We start from the raw sequence: 17860 nt of genomic DNA on the forward strand, positions 1-17860 counted from the left end.
ATCTAAGTTAGGGCGTCAAGCCTGTTCTTTTGTCATCTCTTCTCATTTTCGTTTCTTCCCTCTATCCCCCCCTTCCTTCCACATATATATCAATGGTATGGCGCACCGCTAACTGAGGCTGACTGCCGCGGAGCGACTGACTGCCGCGGTACGATAGTGCCCTGTAGTAGGCGACACCATCGGACGCTAGTGCTGTGGACTGATGAGCACTGTGGCCTATAGCTTAGCCACTGACTGGCGCTGACTCTAATACTGATACCCTAACCACATGCGTAATATCCAAGGGAGGGGAATCTTAATAAGTCATTCACCAGGTACATGCATCCGTCATCATCCACACATATAGCAACTAGAGTCTATACTAGAGCATGGCCTAGCGGCCAGACGAGTCTTTAATAGCCGAGACCTTCCGGAACCTTCCAGATCCCCCTGATGGACCAATCAGAACCGGAGAAGGACCTGAGCATGTGACTCCCGATCCCCAATTTAGAATCATCCCATGAGCATGCTCAGTGGAGCGATGGAAGGACTTAGATTCTGGAGTCTTTTGCTGCTGGCCAGGCTGCATTGACATACCTGCACCAGAGGTGGCAGGAGCAACCAATCCCACACTGCTAGTTTGGGCAGAGCGCCGGGACCGACGAGACTGCTGAGCAGGCTCCACTGTGGCCGAAGGAGAATGGGAGACCGCCGAGTGCAAGGATCTGGATTCCTGCTGTGCAGTGGTCGGAACCCGACGCCTAACATCGTGTTACTGCAAAAGACACACATTATACAAGAAAAAAAAAAAACAAATCTTGAAAAAAATTATTGCAACACTTGGTTCCATGCACACTCATCCTCCAGGAAATGAAGAGGGGTTGCAATAGCATTCTCAAAGCACACACCATTCCAATGTATAGAAGTACTCAAAGACAGTGATGGCAGATATATCTTTGTAAAAGGGAGAATTGCCCACAAATTAATAACAATAGGTAACTTATATGCCCCCAATACCAAGCAAGATATTTGGTTCTCTAGAATAATTAGGGAAGCTAATCATTTTATACAGGGTACTCGGATTCTGAGAGGGGACCTTAATACACCTCTTGAACCAGTCATAGATACTTCCACAGGGAAATCAAATGTACCTAAAAATGCACTTAAACGCATTTCTGCGATCTTACATTTAAACCAACGTAGTAGAAACATGGTTATTCCTACACCCTACGATATAAGACTTCACCCACTTTTCACAAACACAGCTGTCATATAGTCGAAAAGACCATTTCTTTTTACCATTTCAGATGATACCAGTCTTAAAAGACACAAAAATAATTTTGAGTGTTCATTCGGACCATTTGATAATAAATAAAATAATATTAGTGTCATGATCCCAGTGCAGGTTTTTGAGCTACACACCTGGGGTTAATGTCTGGAGCTCGGTGCAGGTTTTGACCTGAACACCTGGGGTTAATGATTGTGGCCTCTTTCTGGTTCTGGGAGAGCTTCTTAAACCCCTGGGAAGCTTCACACCCTGCCAGTTATACTTTTGCCTTTGGCCTAGTGTGCTGACCCCTGTGTGCCTGTATGTTGCTATAGCTTGTTTATATGGTGCTGACCCGGTTCTGTTTCCCATTGTGAGTTTGCCTGTTGATTTTGTACTGCGCTATTATCTCTGTGTATGACTCATTGCCTGTGACCTGACTACTCTCTGCAGCTATCTCTGTGTGTGACTCATTGGCTACGTCTTGACTATTCTCCCTGTCTATGGCCCCTGTTAACTTTGTCTCACAGTTACCCTGCTAGGAGTTATCTTGCAGCTCCTAGCTCTGTGGAGTTTAGGCCATGCCCCTAGCAGTCACGTGCTTCAGGTCCTGCGGCTCTGAAGTACGCATCTACTCGGCTGCTGCCCGCTCCACAGGTATCTTTGAGCACTGTTCGCCTTTACTCAGGACACGCACACTGGCTCAGTGAGCAAGTTCAGTGCGGTGTTCCTGACAATTAGGTCACAGACCAAATAACAAAACATGGAGACCTAATGAGATACTATTGTCCAAACAATCTGCCAAAGAAAAAATACAAAAAACGTTAAAAGAATATTTCTAATTGAACACACAAGACAACGTGCAGTTCCCTACTGTCGGGGAAGCTCACAAGGCAGTGGTGAGAGGAGAGTGGATCTCCGTAGCCTCACACAGAAACAAAACACGACAAACCATCCTGGATTCTCTTTTTAGAGACACTTGATACAGACACTTGAGAAAGAACACAAACAATCGCTCAAACCGGACATCCTCAATCTTTTATCACAAAATAGAAGAGAGCTAAGAGATATGATGAATAGAGATTCAATAAAAATATTCACAAAATTTATATTTATATAAAGTATCAAAACTCAAGTCCTCTTAATGTCCAATGACATGCACAGTCCGTCATCAGACATTTCCCCTGATTTGATGAGGGCTCCGGCGCTGAGCCCGCATCAAAGCTGGGACATGTCAGCTGTTATGAACAGCTGACATGTGCCCGCAATAGGGGCGAGCGGAATCGCCGTCCGCCCGCGCCTATTAACTAGTTAAATGCCGCTGTCAAAGCTGACAGCGGGCATTTAAATAGCATTTCCGGCCGCCGGGCCGGAAATGACCTCATCGCCGACCTCCGTCACGTGATCGGGGGTCGGCGTCATGTTGCCTGGACAACCAGAGGTCTCTATGAAGCATGCCAAAAGTAAAAAAAAAAAAAAAGTTTAAAAATAAAAAAAAAATTTAAAAAACGTAAAAGTTAAAATCACCCCCCTTTCGCCCCAATCAAAATAAAACCGTAAAAAAAAAAATCCCACACACATATTAGGCATCGCCACGTTCAGAATCGCCCAATCAATTAAAAAAAAAGCATTAACCTGATCGCTAAACGGCGTAGCGAGAAAAAAATTCAAAACACCAGAATTACGTTTTTTGGTCACCAAGACATTGCATTAAAATGCAATAACGGGCGATCAAAAGAACGTATCTGCACAAAAGTTTTATCATTAAAAACGTCAGTCCGGCACGGAAAAAATAAGCCCTCACCCGACCCCAGATAATGAAAAAAGGAGACGCTACGGGTCTCGGAAAATTGCGCAAATTTTTTTTTTTTTTTTTTTTTTTTTTTTTAGCAAACTTTGGAATTTTTTTTCACCACTTAGATAAAAGAGGACATAGACATGTTTGGTGTCTATGAACTCGTAATGACCTGGAGAATCATAATGGCAGGTCAGATTAAGCATCTAGTGAACCTAACAAAAAAGCCAAGCAAAAAACAAGTGTGGGATTGCACTTTTTTTGCAATTTCACCGCACTTGGAATTTTTTTCCCCGTTTTCGAGTACACGATATGGTAAAACCAAAGATGACATTTAAAAGTACAACTCGTCCCGCAAAAAATAAGCCCTCACATGGCCATATAAACGGAAAAATAAAAAAGTTATGGCTATGGAAAGAAGGGGAGGGAAAAATGAAAATGTAAAACCAAAAATACCCCTGGTCGTTAAGGGGTTAAAAGAAGGAAGGCGAAGTCACTGATATATACACTCAAAAATCTGAAAGAAAATTAGATTTAAGATCCAGACTGTATTGCCACGGCCTTTAGAGACTATTATGTGGCGTCCCTGAGGCTTCAGTCGCCACAGAGGTACTGCACCTTCTCCTAAGGTGTAGTGCCCCACCATCCAGGTAAGGTGGGAACTCCTGACCACACTCCACACCTGCATTCCACACACAGGATAGTTCAGTGGGGCCACCTAACAGCTTCAAAGCACCCCTCGTGGAACCCTGCTTTGTAACACGAGATGTGCTGGGAGGCGGGTGGAGTGAGAGTGAGCCACTAACGCCTTGCTCCCCTCATAGACTTGGGACACAACAGCAATTAAATAGAGAGCCGGAGAGAGAGCAGAGAGGAGTCCCCAAAGCAGGCTACAGCTCTCTGTCATACAAGTAAAGACTAGCAACACCTAGAGAGAGGCATTCCAGGATAACTAAGTACTGGAGTGCTTCGCACCTAAAGGCGCATTGGAGGAGTCATTCAGTAAAGGTACATATTGGCGGAGTGTGGAAGGGAGAATCCTATCTGGCCTGGAGGTTGGCTGGAGACCTGACCTCGGAGAACACAGTACGGAGGCAGGCGTGTGTGTGCGAACTGCAAACAGTGAGTAAAGCCTTGGAACCGCACACCCTGGTGTCCTCCAGTTATTCCGCACCGTTACACTCGAGTACCTGCTCCTACATCATCTATGCCTCTCCGCCATTACTACATCTACACTGCCCTGGGACTACAGCTCCGCCTGTGGGGAGCTTTACCATCTAAGCTGCGCACACCATCAGTCCCAGAGGATCTGCCCTCAGTGTCAGCCTAACATCACACTTGCCGAGCACCACAGGTGGCGTCACGAACTTTCCATATAAACTATATTACAAACACCACCGCCATTGATATAGGGCGCCCAGGGCCACGGACCGGGTCACCGCTGCTGTGACACATTCATCCCCCTGAAACCGACCCGGTTCCGAGTACCCCACAGCCCTGGGTGTGACGAGGGCGACCCAATTTCTATCATGGAGAAGTAGGGGGAAAACAGAAGACGTGGAACCAGGGCCCCTGACTTTCCTTAACTTGGGCCTCACTACCATTAAGTGTACCCCTAAGTCCCCGACCTGTCCCTATCTCCTGTTTAGCCCTGCGCTACACCCCAGCACCCTCCCCAGGAGGTGAGACTTTATTCCCTATAAAGTAAACTGCACCGGAACCCAATACCGACACCTCAGGGTTAATTGAACTAAAAGACAAGACTTAATGATCATATTGATACCAAGGGTGTGTCACAGAATTTTATACCATTGGGCAGTGTAGAAAAAATAATTACATTTTTACCACAAAAATTTTCTTTTAGCCCCAGATTTAAAATTTTCACATAAGTGGGCAAAATTGGCACCAGAATGTGTCCCAGAATTTCTGCTGAATATAGAAATACCCTATATGTGGCTGTACAGTACTGCTCAGCCAAACGGAGAGTCTTGGTAGGGATGGAGCGCTATTTGCCTCGAGTGCAGATTTTCCTAAAATAGAAGAGCCCCCTAAGTGCTAAAGAGCAGATTACACCCCCCACACTCCAAGTAACCCATTGATCGCAGGGAAACCAGGCGACAATGATGAGAGCTGCAATCAACACCCAGTACCTGGGAACAGTGCTAACTGTACAGTTTTCACCCAGGCGCCAGTACTGAATGATGCGGCACATGCATGACACATGGATATCGCCGTTATCACAGTTTATCCAGTACCAAAAATATCAGCATGTGTGAAGGAGGTCTAAGGCTAGTTTCACAATAGCGTTCATGGGCGCAGCGCATGGCCACTGCTAAGCCCCGCCCCCGGCCGCACCCCCTCCGGTCAGATCCTCCTCTGATCGCATGAGGCTGCATGCGATCAGCGTATCCTATATTTAGCGTTGGATACGCTGATTGTGCGCTGGCCTGATTTTGCTGGCGCTGTGCCCAGCGCACAAAAACACGCTGTGTTGCATTTTTGCGCTCTAAGCGCAGCGCCAAAACGGCGCAGCGCCAGCAAAATCAGACGAGTGCACAGTCAGCGCACGATCAGCGTAGCCAACGCTACATATAGGATACGCTGATCGCATGCAGCCTCATGCGATCAGGGGAACTGACCGGAGGGGGCACGGCCAGGGGCGGGGCTTAGCGGCGGCCCTGCGCTGCGCCCACGAACGCTAGTGTGAAAGCCTAAATGAAATAGGTGCTACCAGTGAGTCATATAGATCAGAGCAGACTGTCAGCCATTACACATGACATTGGTAACATTCCCTTTCATTTAAAGCTTGCTCACACTAAGTTGCGTTTTGTGCGGACGGCGGGTGCGTCAAAACGACGCATCCGCATACATCAGCATGTCCTGCGTACCCAATGTTAAAGATATATACGCAGGATGCATGCAGAAGTAGGCGGAGCTTAACAGGGGAAGTACGCAGCCCTCCACAAAGCCCCCGAACGCTAATTGAACTTAGCCTAAAACAATAGAGTGCAGTCGATGTACACACAGAGAAAATGGATAAATTGAGTCCTCCATCTTCTCTGCACCCATAATATGATTCTCTCATGCGATAGAATCATATCACACTAATATGATACTCAGCTCAAATTGTGACAGAGTTTGAGCTGAGTGTCATTAGTATAACCGCCCGACCCTCTTGCATGATAGAATAAACACTAGTGTGAGCATGCCCTTAAAATAAGCTCAGGATGCAGATTGTGAGGTCCCCATCTTCTGGAGTTTAAACTCCATAAAGGAGGAAGCCATGGTTGTATGTGACTCTCCCTGTTGTAAATTTAAAGGGGCTGTCCTATTCGGACAAGCTCTTCTTAATCCCAATGTGCCCCCACCCCTAGTAAAATAATAACACTTAGGCTGGAGTCACACACAACGTATAAAAAATTGGTCTGTTTTACACAGCCGAGAATCGAAGATATGTTCCCTGAACAGTGATCCGTATGCAATGCGAGGATGAGATTTTCTCGCATCTAAGCATCCTTGTGACATCCGCATGGCGAAATTTTCTCGCCAGCTTGCAAAATGGACATATAATGGGTTCATAGCCTCAAATATTCGTGAAAGCATATATACAGTCTATATACACACACACACATACATATATATATAGTGAACATTTTCCCACACTGTCCAGTTCACCGCAGGTCATGCTGGGGAGTCTGCACAGCTTCACTGACATCAGCGGTAGTCACTGAGGCTGCGCAGACTCTCCGCCTGACCTGAGGTGAGCTCGACAGCGTGGGAAAATATTCAGAAACTTTCCCACACTAATGAGTTCATGTCCGGTCAGGCGGGGAGGCTGAGCAGGCAGTTTCTCAGTCATTACACAGTGGTTTACAGCCAGGCTGGTAGCATTAGCTATTTAACCCCTTGAGATGGATTTCGGTGTGGAACTTGACTTTACGGCGGACAGGTATGGGATATTGTTTTTTTATTTTTGATTTTTTACAGGAGAACAAGGGCTTCGATTGGATTGGGAGTTTAATAAAGATGGGAAACCTGTGTGTTTAATTATTTAATTAAAAGACTTTATTCTTAATGTTTTTAACCCTTTCATACAATTATTAACCAGGCTTATTGTCACCTTACAATAGCAAGGTGATATTAACCCCTTATTACCCCATATGTCAGCCACTACAGGGCAAAGGGAAGAGAGAGGCTAAGTGCCGGAATACGCGCATTTTACAGATGCGCCTTTTCTGGGGTCGCTCTGGGCAGATGTTTTTAGCCAGGGTGGACAATAGCCATGGTCCCTTTCCAAGGCTATTAATATCTGCCCTCAGTCACTGGCTTTCCCTCTCTGGCAGAGAAAATTGTGCAGGAGACCATGCCAGTTTTATCTGTGATTTAATTCTTTATTTCAACACCTACAGCTCCAATTTTTTACACACACATACACTACTAACATTATTAGTTAGGGACAAACACAAATCTATCCAATGGTTTACTGTATGTAAACCAGGTCTCATATCCTGTTGGGTTCTGTAATGATTTTAAAGAAGCCAACAATTGAATTATTGGCTATTCTGATATCTATACCTCTATGAAATATAGATATGTATATATATATATATATATATATATATATATATATATATATATATATACACACACACACACACCTCTAACGGTTCTAAAGAGGGCACTGTCATTCCGGGCTCACCTACGTAGGAGCAATCCAAGCTCCCATCACCATAAAGCCCTGACACATGTAGGTGAAACAGAAGAACCGGGACCCTTGGAACAGCTCACCCAAACCCAACCTGACCAGAACACCAATCACAACAACCTGACAAAAGCCAGAATCAGGAAGATGCTAGACGAAGGCCAGAAGTACTGTACGTAAGTGACTGGAATCCAAGAAGTATCATTTCTCCTTGCGGAGAATGACATGCTCAGCATGTCGAGGTGAGGAGACTTAAAGCCGCAATGCTCCTCTGGGAAATATGCTAATTGTCTCTTCAGAGAGGAAGAGGACTAGAACTCTAGTGCCACCTATTGGAGGTAGCAATCCTAAAAGTCAATGTTGACCCTTTATCGAGCCTAGTTACATGACTTAGGATAAAAGCCAAGCCAGAATCTCCATTTGCAGACACTGTGTTTCGGGGTACTGCCCCTCATCAGTGCAAAATGGGAGATCTGGTTTGGCTGTGAGAGAGGCGTCTGACCGATATCCAAGCAGTATCATTTCTCCTTGCGGAGAATTACATGCTAAACCAGATCTCCCATTTTGCACTGATGAGGGGCAGTACCCCGAAACACAGTGTCTGGAAATGGATTCTGGCTTGACTTTTATCCTAAGTCATGTAACTAGGTTCGTTAACCCCTTAAGCCCCAAGGGTGGTTTGCACGTTAATGACCAGGCCAATTTTTACAATTCTGACCACTGTCCCTTTATGAGGTAATGACTCGCAATTTTCCAACTTTGAATTTTTATGCCCTTAAATCACAGAGATACGGCACACAAAAAACTTGATAAATAACATTTCCCACATGTTTACTTCACATCAGCACCAAAAAATTTTTTTTGTTAGCAAGTTATAAGGGTTAAAAATTGACCAGCGATTTCTCATTTTTGCAACACCATTTTATTTTTACGGACCACATCACATTTGAAGCCACTTTGAGGGGTCTATAGTGATAGAAAATACCCAAAAGTGACACCATTCTAAAAACTGCACCCCTTAAGGTGCTCAAAACCACATTCAAGAAGTTATTAACCCTTTAGGTGCGTCACAGGAATTTTTTGAATATTTTTAAAAAAAATGAACATTTAACTTTTTTTCACTAAAAAAAATACTTCAGGTTCAATTTTTTTTATTTTACCAAAGGTAACAGGAGAAATTGGACTGCAAAAGTTATTGTGCAATTTGTTCTGAGTACACTGATACCTGATATGTGGGGGGGAACCACTGTTTCGGCGCATGGCAGACCTCAGCAGGGAAGGAGCGCCGTTTGACTTTTTCAATGCAAAATTGGCTGGAATTCAGATCGGACGCCATGTCGCGTTTGGAGAGCCCCTGATGTACCTAAACAGTGGAAACCCCCCCCTCAAGTGACCCCATTTTGGAAACTAGACCCCCCAAGGAACTTATCTAGATATGTGGTGAGAACTTTGAACCCACAAGGGCTTCACAGAACTTTATAACGTACAGCGGTACAATTAAAAAAATCATATTTTTTTTCCACAAAAATAATCTTTTCACCCCCAATTTTTATTTTTCCAAGGGTAACAGGACCCTAAAAGATATTGTGCAATTTGTCCTGAGTGCGTTGATACCCCACATGTGGGGGTAAACCACTATTTGGGCGCATGGCAGAGCTCGGAAGGGAAGCAGCGCCATTTGACGTTTTTGGCTGGAATTGAGATCTGACACCATGTCGCGTTTGGAAAGCCCCTGATGTACCAAAACAGTAGAAACCCCCCACAAATGACACCATTTTGGAAACTAAACCCCCAAGGAACTTATCTAGATGTGTGGTGAGCACTTTGAACCCCCCCAGTGCTTCACAGAAATTTATAACGCCCGGGCGTGAAAATTAAAAAATCGTTTTTTCCACAAAAATGATCTTTTAGTCACCAATTTTTTTCCCCCCCAAGTGCTTCACAGAAGTTTATAACGCCTGGGCGTGAAAATAAAAAAATCGTTTTTTCCACAAAAATGATATTTTTGCCCCCAATTTTTTACTTTCCTAAGGGTAACAGGAGAAATTGGACCCCAAAAGTTGTTTTGCAATTTGTCCTGAGTATGCTGATACCCCATATGTATCACTGTTTGGGCGCATGGCAGAGCTTGGAAGGGAAGGAGCACCATTTGACTTTTTCAACGTAGAATTGGCTGGAATTGAGATCAGACGCCATGTTGCATTTGGAGAGCCCCTGATGTGCCCAAACAGTGGAAACCCCCCAATTATAACTCTAACCCTAATGGGAAAATGGAAATAAATACATTTTCTTTTAGTTTTATTATTTTTCCCTAACTAAGGGGTGATAACGGGGGGTTTGATTTACTATTTATGGCGGTTTTTATGTTTGGCGGCTGTCGCACGCTAAAAGACGCTTTTTATTGTAAAAATAGTTTTTGCATCACCACATATTGAGAGCTATAATTTTTCCGTATTTTGACCCACCGAGTCATGTGAGGTCTTATTCTTTGCGGGACGAGTTGACATTTTTATTGATACCATTTTCGGGCTCGTGACATTTTTTGATCGCTTTTTATTCAGATTTTTGGGGCGCAGAATGAACAAAAACCAGCGTTTCATGAATTTTTTTTTGGGGGGGGGGTGCATTTACACCGTTCCGCGTGCGGTAAAATTGATAAAGCGGTTTTATTCTTTGGGTCGGTACGGTTACAGCGATACCTCATTTAGGAATTTTTTTATGTTTTGTCGTTTTTTTGCAATGAAAACAATTTTATATAAAAAATAATTATTTTTGCATCGCTTTATTCTGCGAGCTATAACTTTTTTATTTTTTTGCGTATGACGCTGTATGGCGGCTCGTTTTTTGCGGGACAAGATTACATTTTCAGCGGTACCGTGGATATTTATATGCGTCTTTTTGATCGCACGTTATTGCACTTTTTGTTCGGTGGTATGATAATAAATGATTATTTTTTGCTTCTTTTTTTATTTTTTTAAGGGGTTCGCTAAAGGGGTTAACTAATGGGACAGTTTTATAGGGCGGGTCGCTACGGACGCGGCGATACCAAATATGTCTACTTTTATTTTGTTTTTTTTTTCTTTTCAAAAAATTAATTTATTGGGGAATATATATTTTTTTTTTTACTAATTTATTTAGCGATTTTTTTTTTTTTTACTTTATTACATAGTCCCTGGTGGGACACAACTGTCCTGTGACAGATCACTGTGACAGATCAGCAATCTGTCACAGGCAGTTCTGCAGACTTCCTCATGCCTGCGCTTTGCAGGCATGAGGGCTCGCACTTTGTTATGTGAAGCGAGAGCTGATTGGCCACAGGGATCGTATGACATAATGCCACGTGATCCCCGTGAGATTTAATGCCGTCACGACTGGAACAGAACTGGACGAGAGTATAAAGGTTTTATTTTGCTGGAGGGAAACAAGAATTCAGAAACGGTTGTCGGAGTAGTGGACAGCCCTTTTAATTATCATTTACAAACAATGAGAGCCATCTACATAGACAACCACCTTCATTTATTTATTTCTGGAGTGTCAAATGCAGGGCTGTGGAGTCGGTAAGCCAAACCTGCGACTCCGACTCCTCAATTTCCCTTACACCGACTCCGACTCCCACACATATTGCTTATATTTAAGTGAAAAATTTATTGTAGTACAATGTGAACCTCAGACATTTAATCATTTTTATGATCCAATAATCAAGATATTTAGATAGAACAGAATATATATTGGTGTACTACCCGGTTTTCATTCTTTTTGGTACAGATACGATATGGATAGACAGATATGGATAGAGCAGATTTCTAATCTGCTTTTGCTACTGAGAACATTATCTATGAGCTCAAAAACTTTTCAGGTGATGCAGTTTTTTAAAAAGATGATCAACTTTTGCAGCTGAAAAACGTATCCTCAAAAAACACAGGAAAAACGCTGTGTGTGAATGTAGCCTTAAGATCAGGAATATAACAGCCATTTATAGGACATTTCATAACTTTCCCAAACTCCTATGAAAAAATATTCAGCACATCCTGCATTGAATTACTGTACCCAATTTATTATATATTTTAGGAGTCAGAGTCGGTCCATTTTATACCGACTCCAACTCCACCAAAATGAGCACCAACTCCGACTCCACAGCCCTGGTCAAATGGATCAATTGTCCTTATTCTCATATTATCTATGGGTGACACACAGATGACTGCGTGCCATTTTTCCCTGATATGAGTTAGGGCCCCGTCACACATAGCGACGCACCAGCGATCCCGACAACGATATGACCTTGTCAGGATCGCTGGTGTGTCGCTACATGATCGCTGGTGAGCTGCCAAACAGGCAGCTTCACCAGCGATCAGCACCAAGGTAACCAAGGTACACATCGGGTTTCTAAGCGCTGCGCGCCACTTAGATACCCTCTGTTTACCTTAGTTACCAGCTCCTGCTCGCTGGTCTCCCGCCTGTCACACGCAGCGATGCGTGCTGGCCAGTGGGAGACCAGCAATAAAAAAAAAATGTCCTGGCCATTCCAGGACAATCAGCGATAACCGGCAGGGGGGCCGGTCGCTGATAATGGGGGCTTTAGGGTATGAGCACACGCTGCGGATTCTGCTGCGGTTCCGCAGCGGATTTGGCTGCTGCGGGTCCGCAGCAGTTTTTGCTGCGGTGTACAGTACCATTATAACCTATGGGAATAAAAAAACCGCAGTGCAGACGGTGCAGACTTTTCCGCGGTTTTGAAACCGCAGAAAGAATTGACATGTCAATTCTTTCTGCGGGTTCCTCTGCGGTTTACCATCTCCTCCATTGTGGAGATGAAAAACCGCAGAGCAATCCGCAGGTAAAACCGCAGGTCTTCTGACCTGCAGATTTACCTGCGGATTTTACAAAATCCGTGCGGCCAAATCCGCACCCCATTCTGCAGCGTGTGCACGTAGCCTTACTCTACAGATAGGCTGCCACATGCAGAATAGCAAGTCTGTGATCGTATGGCTGTGCCGACACAGAAAGACATTATGGGCTATGTGTGGCCCCTGGGCTGCAGGTTATGGATCCCTGGAATAATGTAGAAGGGTTGGACATGTCATGAATATCTAATCGGTGGTAGTCCAACCAAAGTCTTAATATATGATAGGTCACAATGCCAGCTCTGCTGGGGTGTCCCCTGTACTTGGATCTTTCGGAGGCCATTAGATGCACACACCCAGCATCTGGAAGTGTTTTCGTGCCATTTCTCACTGCCTTTGTGATTTGCTCAATAAGCTGCAGTCAGTTGTTACAGTAAAGCATACAGTGATATTTAGTAAACATTATGTACACAGTGCTGTGTTTTTTGGAGACAGTGATTTTTGTCACATTGTGCACAAAACCACCTGATAACAGGCACCAAAACAACTTGTAGGAAAATACCATGAGGGGATGGCGGGTGGGTGCTGCTGCTGTTGAGACTAGTCAATGAATTAAAGCGAACCTGTCACCTGTTTTGAACGCTATAAGATGTGGCCACTGCCTTTCAGGGCTTCTCTACAGCATTCTATAATGCTGTAGATAAGCCACTGCTCCGACCTTGAAGATATAAGAAAAATAAGCTTTGTTATACTCCCCCGGGGGGACAGTCCGGTCCGATGGGTGTCTCAGGTCCGGGTCTGACGCCTCCCATCTTCTTACGATGCAGTCCTCCTGCTTCTTCGCGGCTCCCCGACATCACACTCCAGCACAGGTGTACCTCTCTGCCGTTTTAAGGCAGAGCAGAATACTGCAGTGCGCAGGGAAAGGCAAGAGAGGTTCGGCGCCTGTGCACTGCAGTACATTCCTCTGCCCTCAACAGGACAAAGTACACTTGCGCAGGAGCGTGATGCTGGGGAGCGATGAAGGAGGACAGCATTGCAAGAAGATGGGAGGCGTCAGACCCGGACCTGAGACACCCGTCGGACCGAACCAACCCCCTGGGTAAGTATAATAAAACCTATTTTTCTTATCTTGCAGGTCGGACAGGATGCTTATTCATAAGCCCTGAAAGGCGGTGGCCGCATCTTGTAGCTGCCAAAACTGCTGACAGGTTCCCTTTAAGTGAATTATGCTTTGTATAGTGGCCATATTATGTCTCACTGGCACACTATTAGAAAACAGGTAGTGTGTTTTATTCTAGTGGCTCCCAAGTTACACTATGCGTGACATGTGGGCAGCTCCATCCCACATCCTTACATCAGCTATGCGAAGTGCTATCGCCAGGCTAGTTTCACGGGGCTTAGCGGCGGCCGTGCGCAGGCCGTCGCTGCGCTCAAAAGCCCTAGTGTGAAACTAGCCCAACACAGATCAGTTTCGGACAGTCTCACAAGCCTTATTAGTAGCGGATGTCGCGTCGCACACAGGACGCACCGACCGCGCACCTCTAATGAGCTGCAGCTTCTCCTCCCGCTCGTCAGCCGGTTGCTCAGTGCCTGAGTCCCCACGCTTCTCCACTCCCTGCGCCTCCATGGTAAATGCTGCCTGCTAGACTGTATGTGCGCTTTCCAGGTGTGACGTCAGTTCTGGGGGCGTGTCATACCGGAGGGGGCGTGTCATACCGGAGGGGGCGTGTTCTGACAGCAAAGGCAGGAAGAGAAGACGCCATTACACGTATCTTTGCGGTTGAGCCTACTAGACTGTATGGGCTCCTTCCAGGTCCTAACTGCAGCCAATACAGTCTAGCAGACTCACTACTGAAGATGCTAGACTGTATGGGCTCCTTCCATGTGCCTGACTGCAGCCCATACAGTCTAGCCAGCTCACTACTGAAGATGCTAGACTGTATGGGCTCCTTCCAGGTGTATATTCTTGAAGATAGCAGACAATATGGGCTGCTGCCTGACCCTAACTGCAGCCCATACATGACACTAGAATGTATGTGCTCCTTCAAGGTATAAATTATTAATGCCAGCCGAATATATGGGCTCCTTCCAGGTCCTAACTGCAGCCCATACAGTCTAGCCGGCTCACTACTGAAGATGCTAGACTGGGCTCCTTCCAGGTATATTTTCTTGAAGATAGCAGACATTATGGGCTGCTGCCTGGCCCTAACTGCAGCCCATACATGACACTAGGTGTATGTGCTCCTTCAAGGTATAAATTATTAAAGCCATCCGAATATATAGGCTCCTTCCAGGTCCTAACTGCAGCCCATACAGTCTAGCCGGCTCACTACTGAAGTTCCTAGATTGTATGGGCTCCTTCCAGGTCCTAACTGCAGCCCATACAGTCTAGCTGGCTCAATACTGAAGATGCTATACTGTATGGGCTCCTTCCAGGTCCTAACTGCAGCCCATACAGTCTAGCTGGCTCACTACTGAAGATGCTAGACTGTATGGGCTCCTTCCAGGTATATTTTCTTGAAGATAGCAGACATTATGGGCTGCTGCCTGGCCCTAACTGCAGCCCATACATGACACTAGATGTATGTGCTCCTTCAAGGTATAAATTATTAAAGCCATCCGAATATATAGGCTCCTTCCAGGTCCTAACTGCAGCCCATACAGTCTAGCCGGCTCACTACTGAAGTTCCTAGATTGTATGGGCTCCTTCCAGGTCCTAACTGCAGCCCATACAGTCTAGCAGGCTCAATACTGAAGATGCTATACTGTATGGGCTCCTTCCAGGTCCTAACTGCAGCCCATACAGTCTAGCTGGCTCACTACTGAAGATGCTAGACTGTATGGGCTCCTTCCAGGTCCTAACTGCAGCCCATACAGTCTAGCTGGCTCACTACTGAAGATGCTAGACTGTATGGGCTCCATCCAGGTCTATATTATTGTAGATACAGACTGTACGTGCTCCTGTCAGGTATATATTATTGTAGATACAGACTTTACGTGCTCCTGTCAGGTATATATTATTGTAGATACAGACTGTATGGGCTCCTGTCAGGTATATATTACTGTAGATACAGACTGTACGTGCTCCTGTCAGGTATATATTATTGTAGATCTAGACTGTACGGGCTCCTGTCAGGTATATATTATTGTAGATACAGACTGCATGGGCTCCTGTCAGGTATATATTATTGTAGATATAGACTGTATGGCCTCCTGTCAGGTATATATTACTGTAGATATAGACTGTACGTGCTCCTGTCAGGTATATATTATTGTAGATATAGACTGTATGGGCTCCTGTCAGGTATATATTACTGTATATATAGACTGTACGGGCTCCTGTCAGGTATATATTATTGTAGATATAGACTGTACGGGCTCCTGTCAGGTATATATTACTGTAGATACAGACTGTACGTGCTCCTGTCAGGTATATATTATTGTAGATATAGACTCTACGGGCTCCTGTCAGGTATATATTATTGTAGATACAGACTGTACGGGCTCCTGTCAGGTATATATTATTGTAGATATAGACTACGGGCTCCTGTCAGGTATATATTATTGTAGATACAGACTGCATGGGCTCCTGTCAGGTATATATTATTGTAGATGCAGACAGTATGGGCTCCTGTCAGGTATATATTATTGTAGATACAGACTGCATGAGCTCCTGTCAGGTATATATTATTGTAGATACAGACTGTATGGGCTCCTGTCAGGTATATATTACTGTAGATACAGACTGTACGTGCTCCTGTCAGGTATATATTATTGTAGATATAGACTGTACGGGCTCCTGTCAGGTATATATTATTGTAGATACAGACTGCATGGGTTCCTGTCAGGTATATATTATTGTAGATATAGACTGTATGGCCTCCTGTCAGGTATATATTACTGTAGATATAGACTGTATGGCTCCTGTCAGGTATATATTACTGTAGATATAGACTGTACGTGCTCCTGTCAGGTATATATTATTGTAGATATAGACTGTATGGGCTCTTGTCAGGTATATATTACTGTAGATATAGACTGTACGGGCTCCTGTCAGGTATATATTATTGTAGATACAGACTGCATGGGCTCCTGTCAGGTATATATTATTGTAGATATAGACTGTATGGGCTCCTATCAGGTATATATTACTGTAGATACAGACTGTACGTGCTCCTGTCAGGTATATATTATTGTAGACATAGACGCTACGTGCTCCTGTCAGGTATATATTATTGTAGACATAGACTCTACGTGCTCCTGTCAGGTATATATTATTGTAGATACAGACTGCATGGGCTCCTTTCAGGTATATATTATTGTAGATATAGACTGTATGGGCTCCTGTCAGGTATATATTACTGTAGATACAGACTGCATGGGCTCCTGTCAGGTATATATTACTGTAGATGTAGACGGTATGGGCTCCTGTCAGGTATATATTACTGTAGATACAGACTGTACGGGCTCCTGTCAGGTATATATTATTGTAGATATAGACTGTACGGGTTCCTGTCAGATATATTATTGTAGATACAGACTGTATGGGCTCCTGTCAGGTTTATATTATTGTAGATACAGACTGTATGGCTCCTGTCAGGTATATATTATTGTAGATACAGACTGCACGGGCTCCTGTCAGGTATATATTATTGTAGATACAGACTGTACGGGCTCCTGTCAGGTATACATTATTGTAGATACAGACTGTATGGGCTCCTGTCAGGTATATATTATTGTAGATATAGACTGTAAGGGCTCCTGTCAGGTATATATTATTGTAGATACAGACTGTATGGCTCCTGTCAGGTATATATTATTGTAGATGTAGACTGTATGGGCTCCTATCAGGTATATATTACTGTAGATACAGACTGTATGGGCTCCTATCAGGTATATATTACTGTAGATACAGACTGTATGCGCTCCTGTCATGTATATATTACTGTAGATACAGACTGCATGGGCTCCTGTCAGGTATATATTATTGTAGATGTAGACTGCATGGGCTCCTGTCAGGTATATATTATTGTAGATGTAGACTGTATGGGCTCCTGTCATGTATATATTATTGTAGATAGACTGTATAGGCTCCCGTCAGGTATATATTATTGAAGATATAGACTGTATGGGCTCCTGTCAGGTATATATTACTGTAGATACAGACTGTACGTGCTCCTGTCAGGTATATATTATTGTAGATATAGACTATACGGGCTCCTGTCAGGTATATATTATTGTAGATAGAGTGTACGGGCTCCTCTCAGGTATAT

At 44.3% G+C, this 17860-nt stretch overlaps 1 protein-coding gene across 6 annotated transcripts in view; it reads right to left on the bottom strand.

Annotated features, from left to right (window-relative positions):
- The window catches only part of TMEM242 (transmembrane protein 242), a 319004-nt gene extending 304725 nt beyond the window's left edge, over nucleotides 1-14279 (bottom strand). For 5 of the 6 annotated variants that reach the window (XM_073563937.1, XM_073563935.1, XM_073563932.1 and 2 more), the window contains exon 1: nucleotides 14127-14279. In XM_073563937.1, the coding sequence (XP_073420038.1) occupies nucleotides 14127-14214 (88 nt within the window). In that variant the 5' untranslated portion in view covers nucleotides 14215-14279. The remainder of the gene's footprint in view (nucleotides 1-14126) is intronic. The other variant, XR_012227499.1, reaches the window with a different exon arrangement.
- Nucleotides 14280-17860: the final 3581 nt, after the last annotated feature.

This window comes from Dendrobates tinctorius, unplaced genomic scaffold, assembly GCF_039654945.1.
Source record: "Dendrobates tinctorius isolate UK_male_01 unplaced genomic scaffold, ASM3965494v1 ptg000409l, whole genome shotgun sequence".
NCBI classification, from domain to species: Eukaryota; Metazoa; Chordata; class Amphibia; order Anura; family Dendrobatidae; genus Dendrobates; species Dendrobates tinctorius.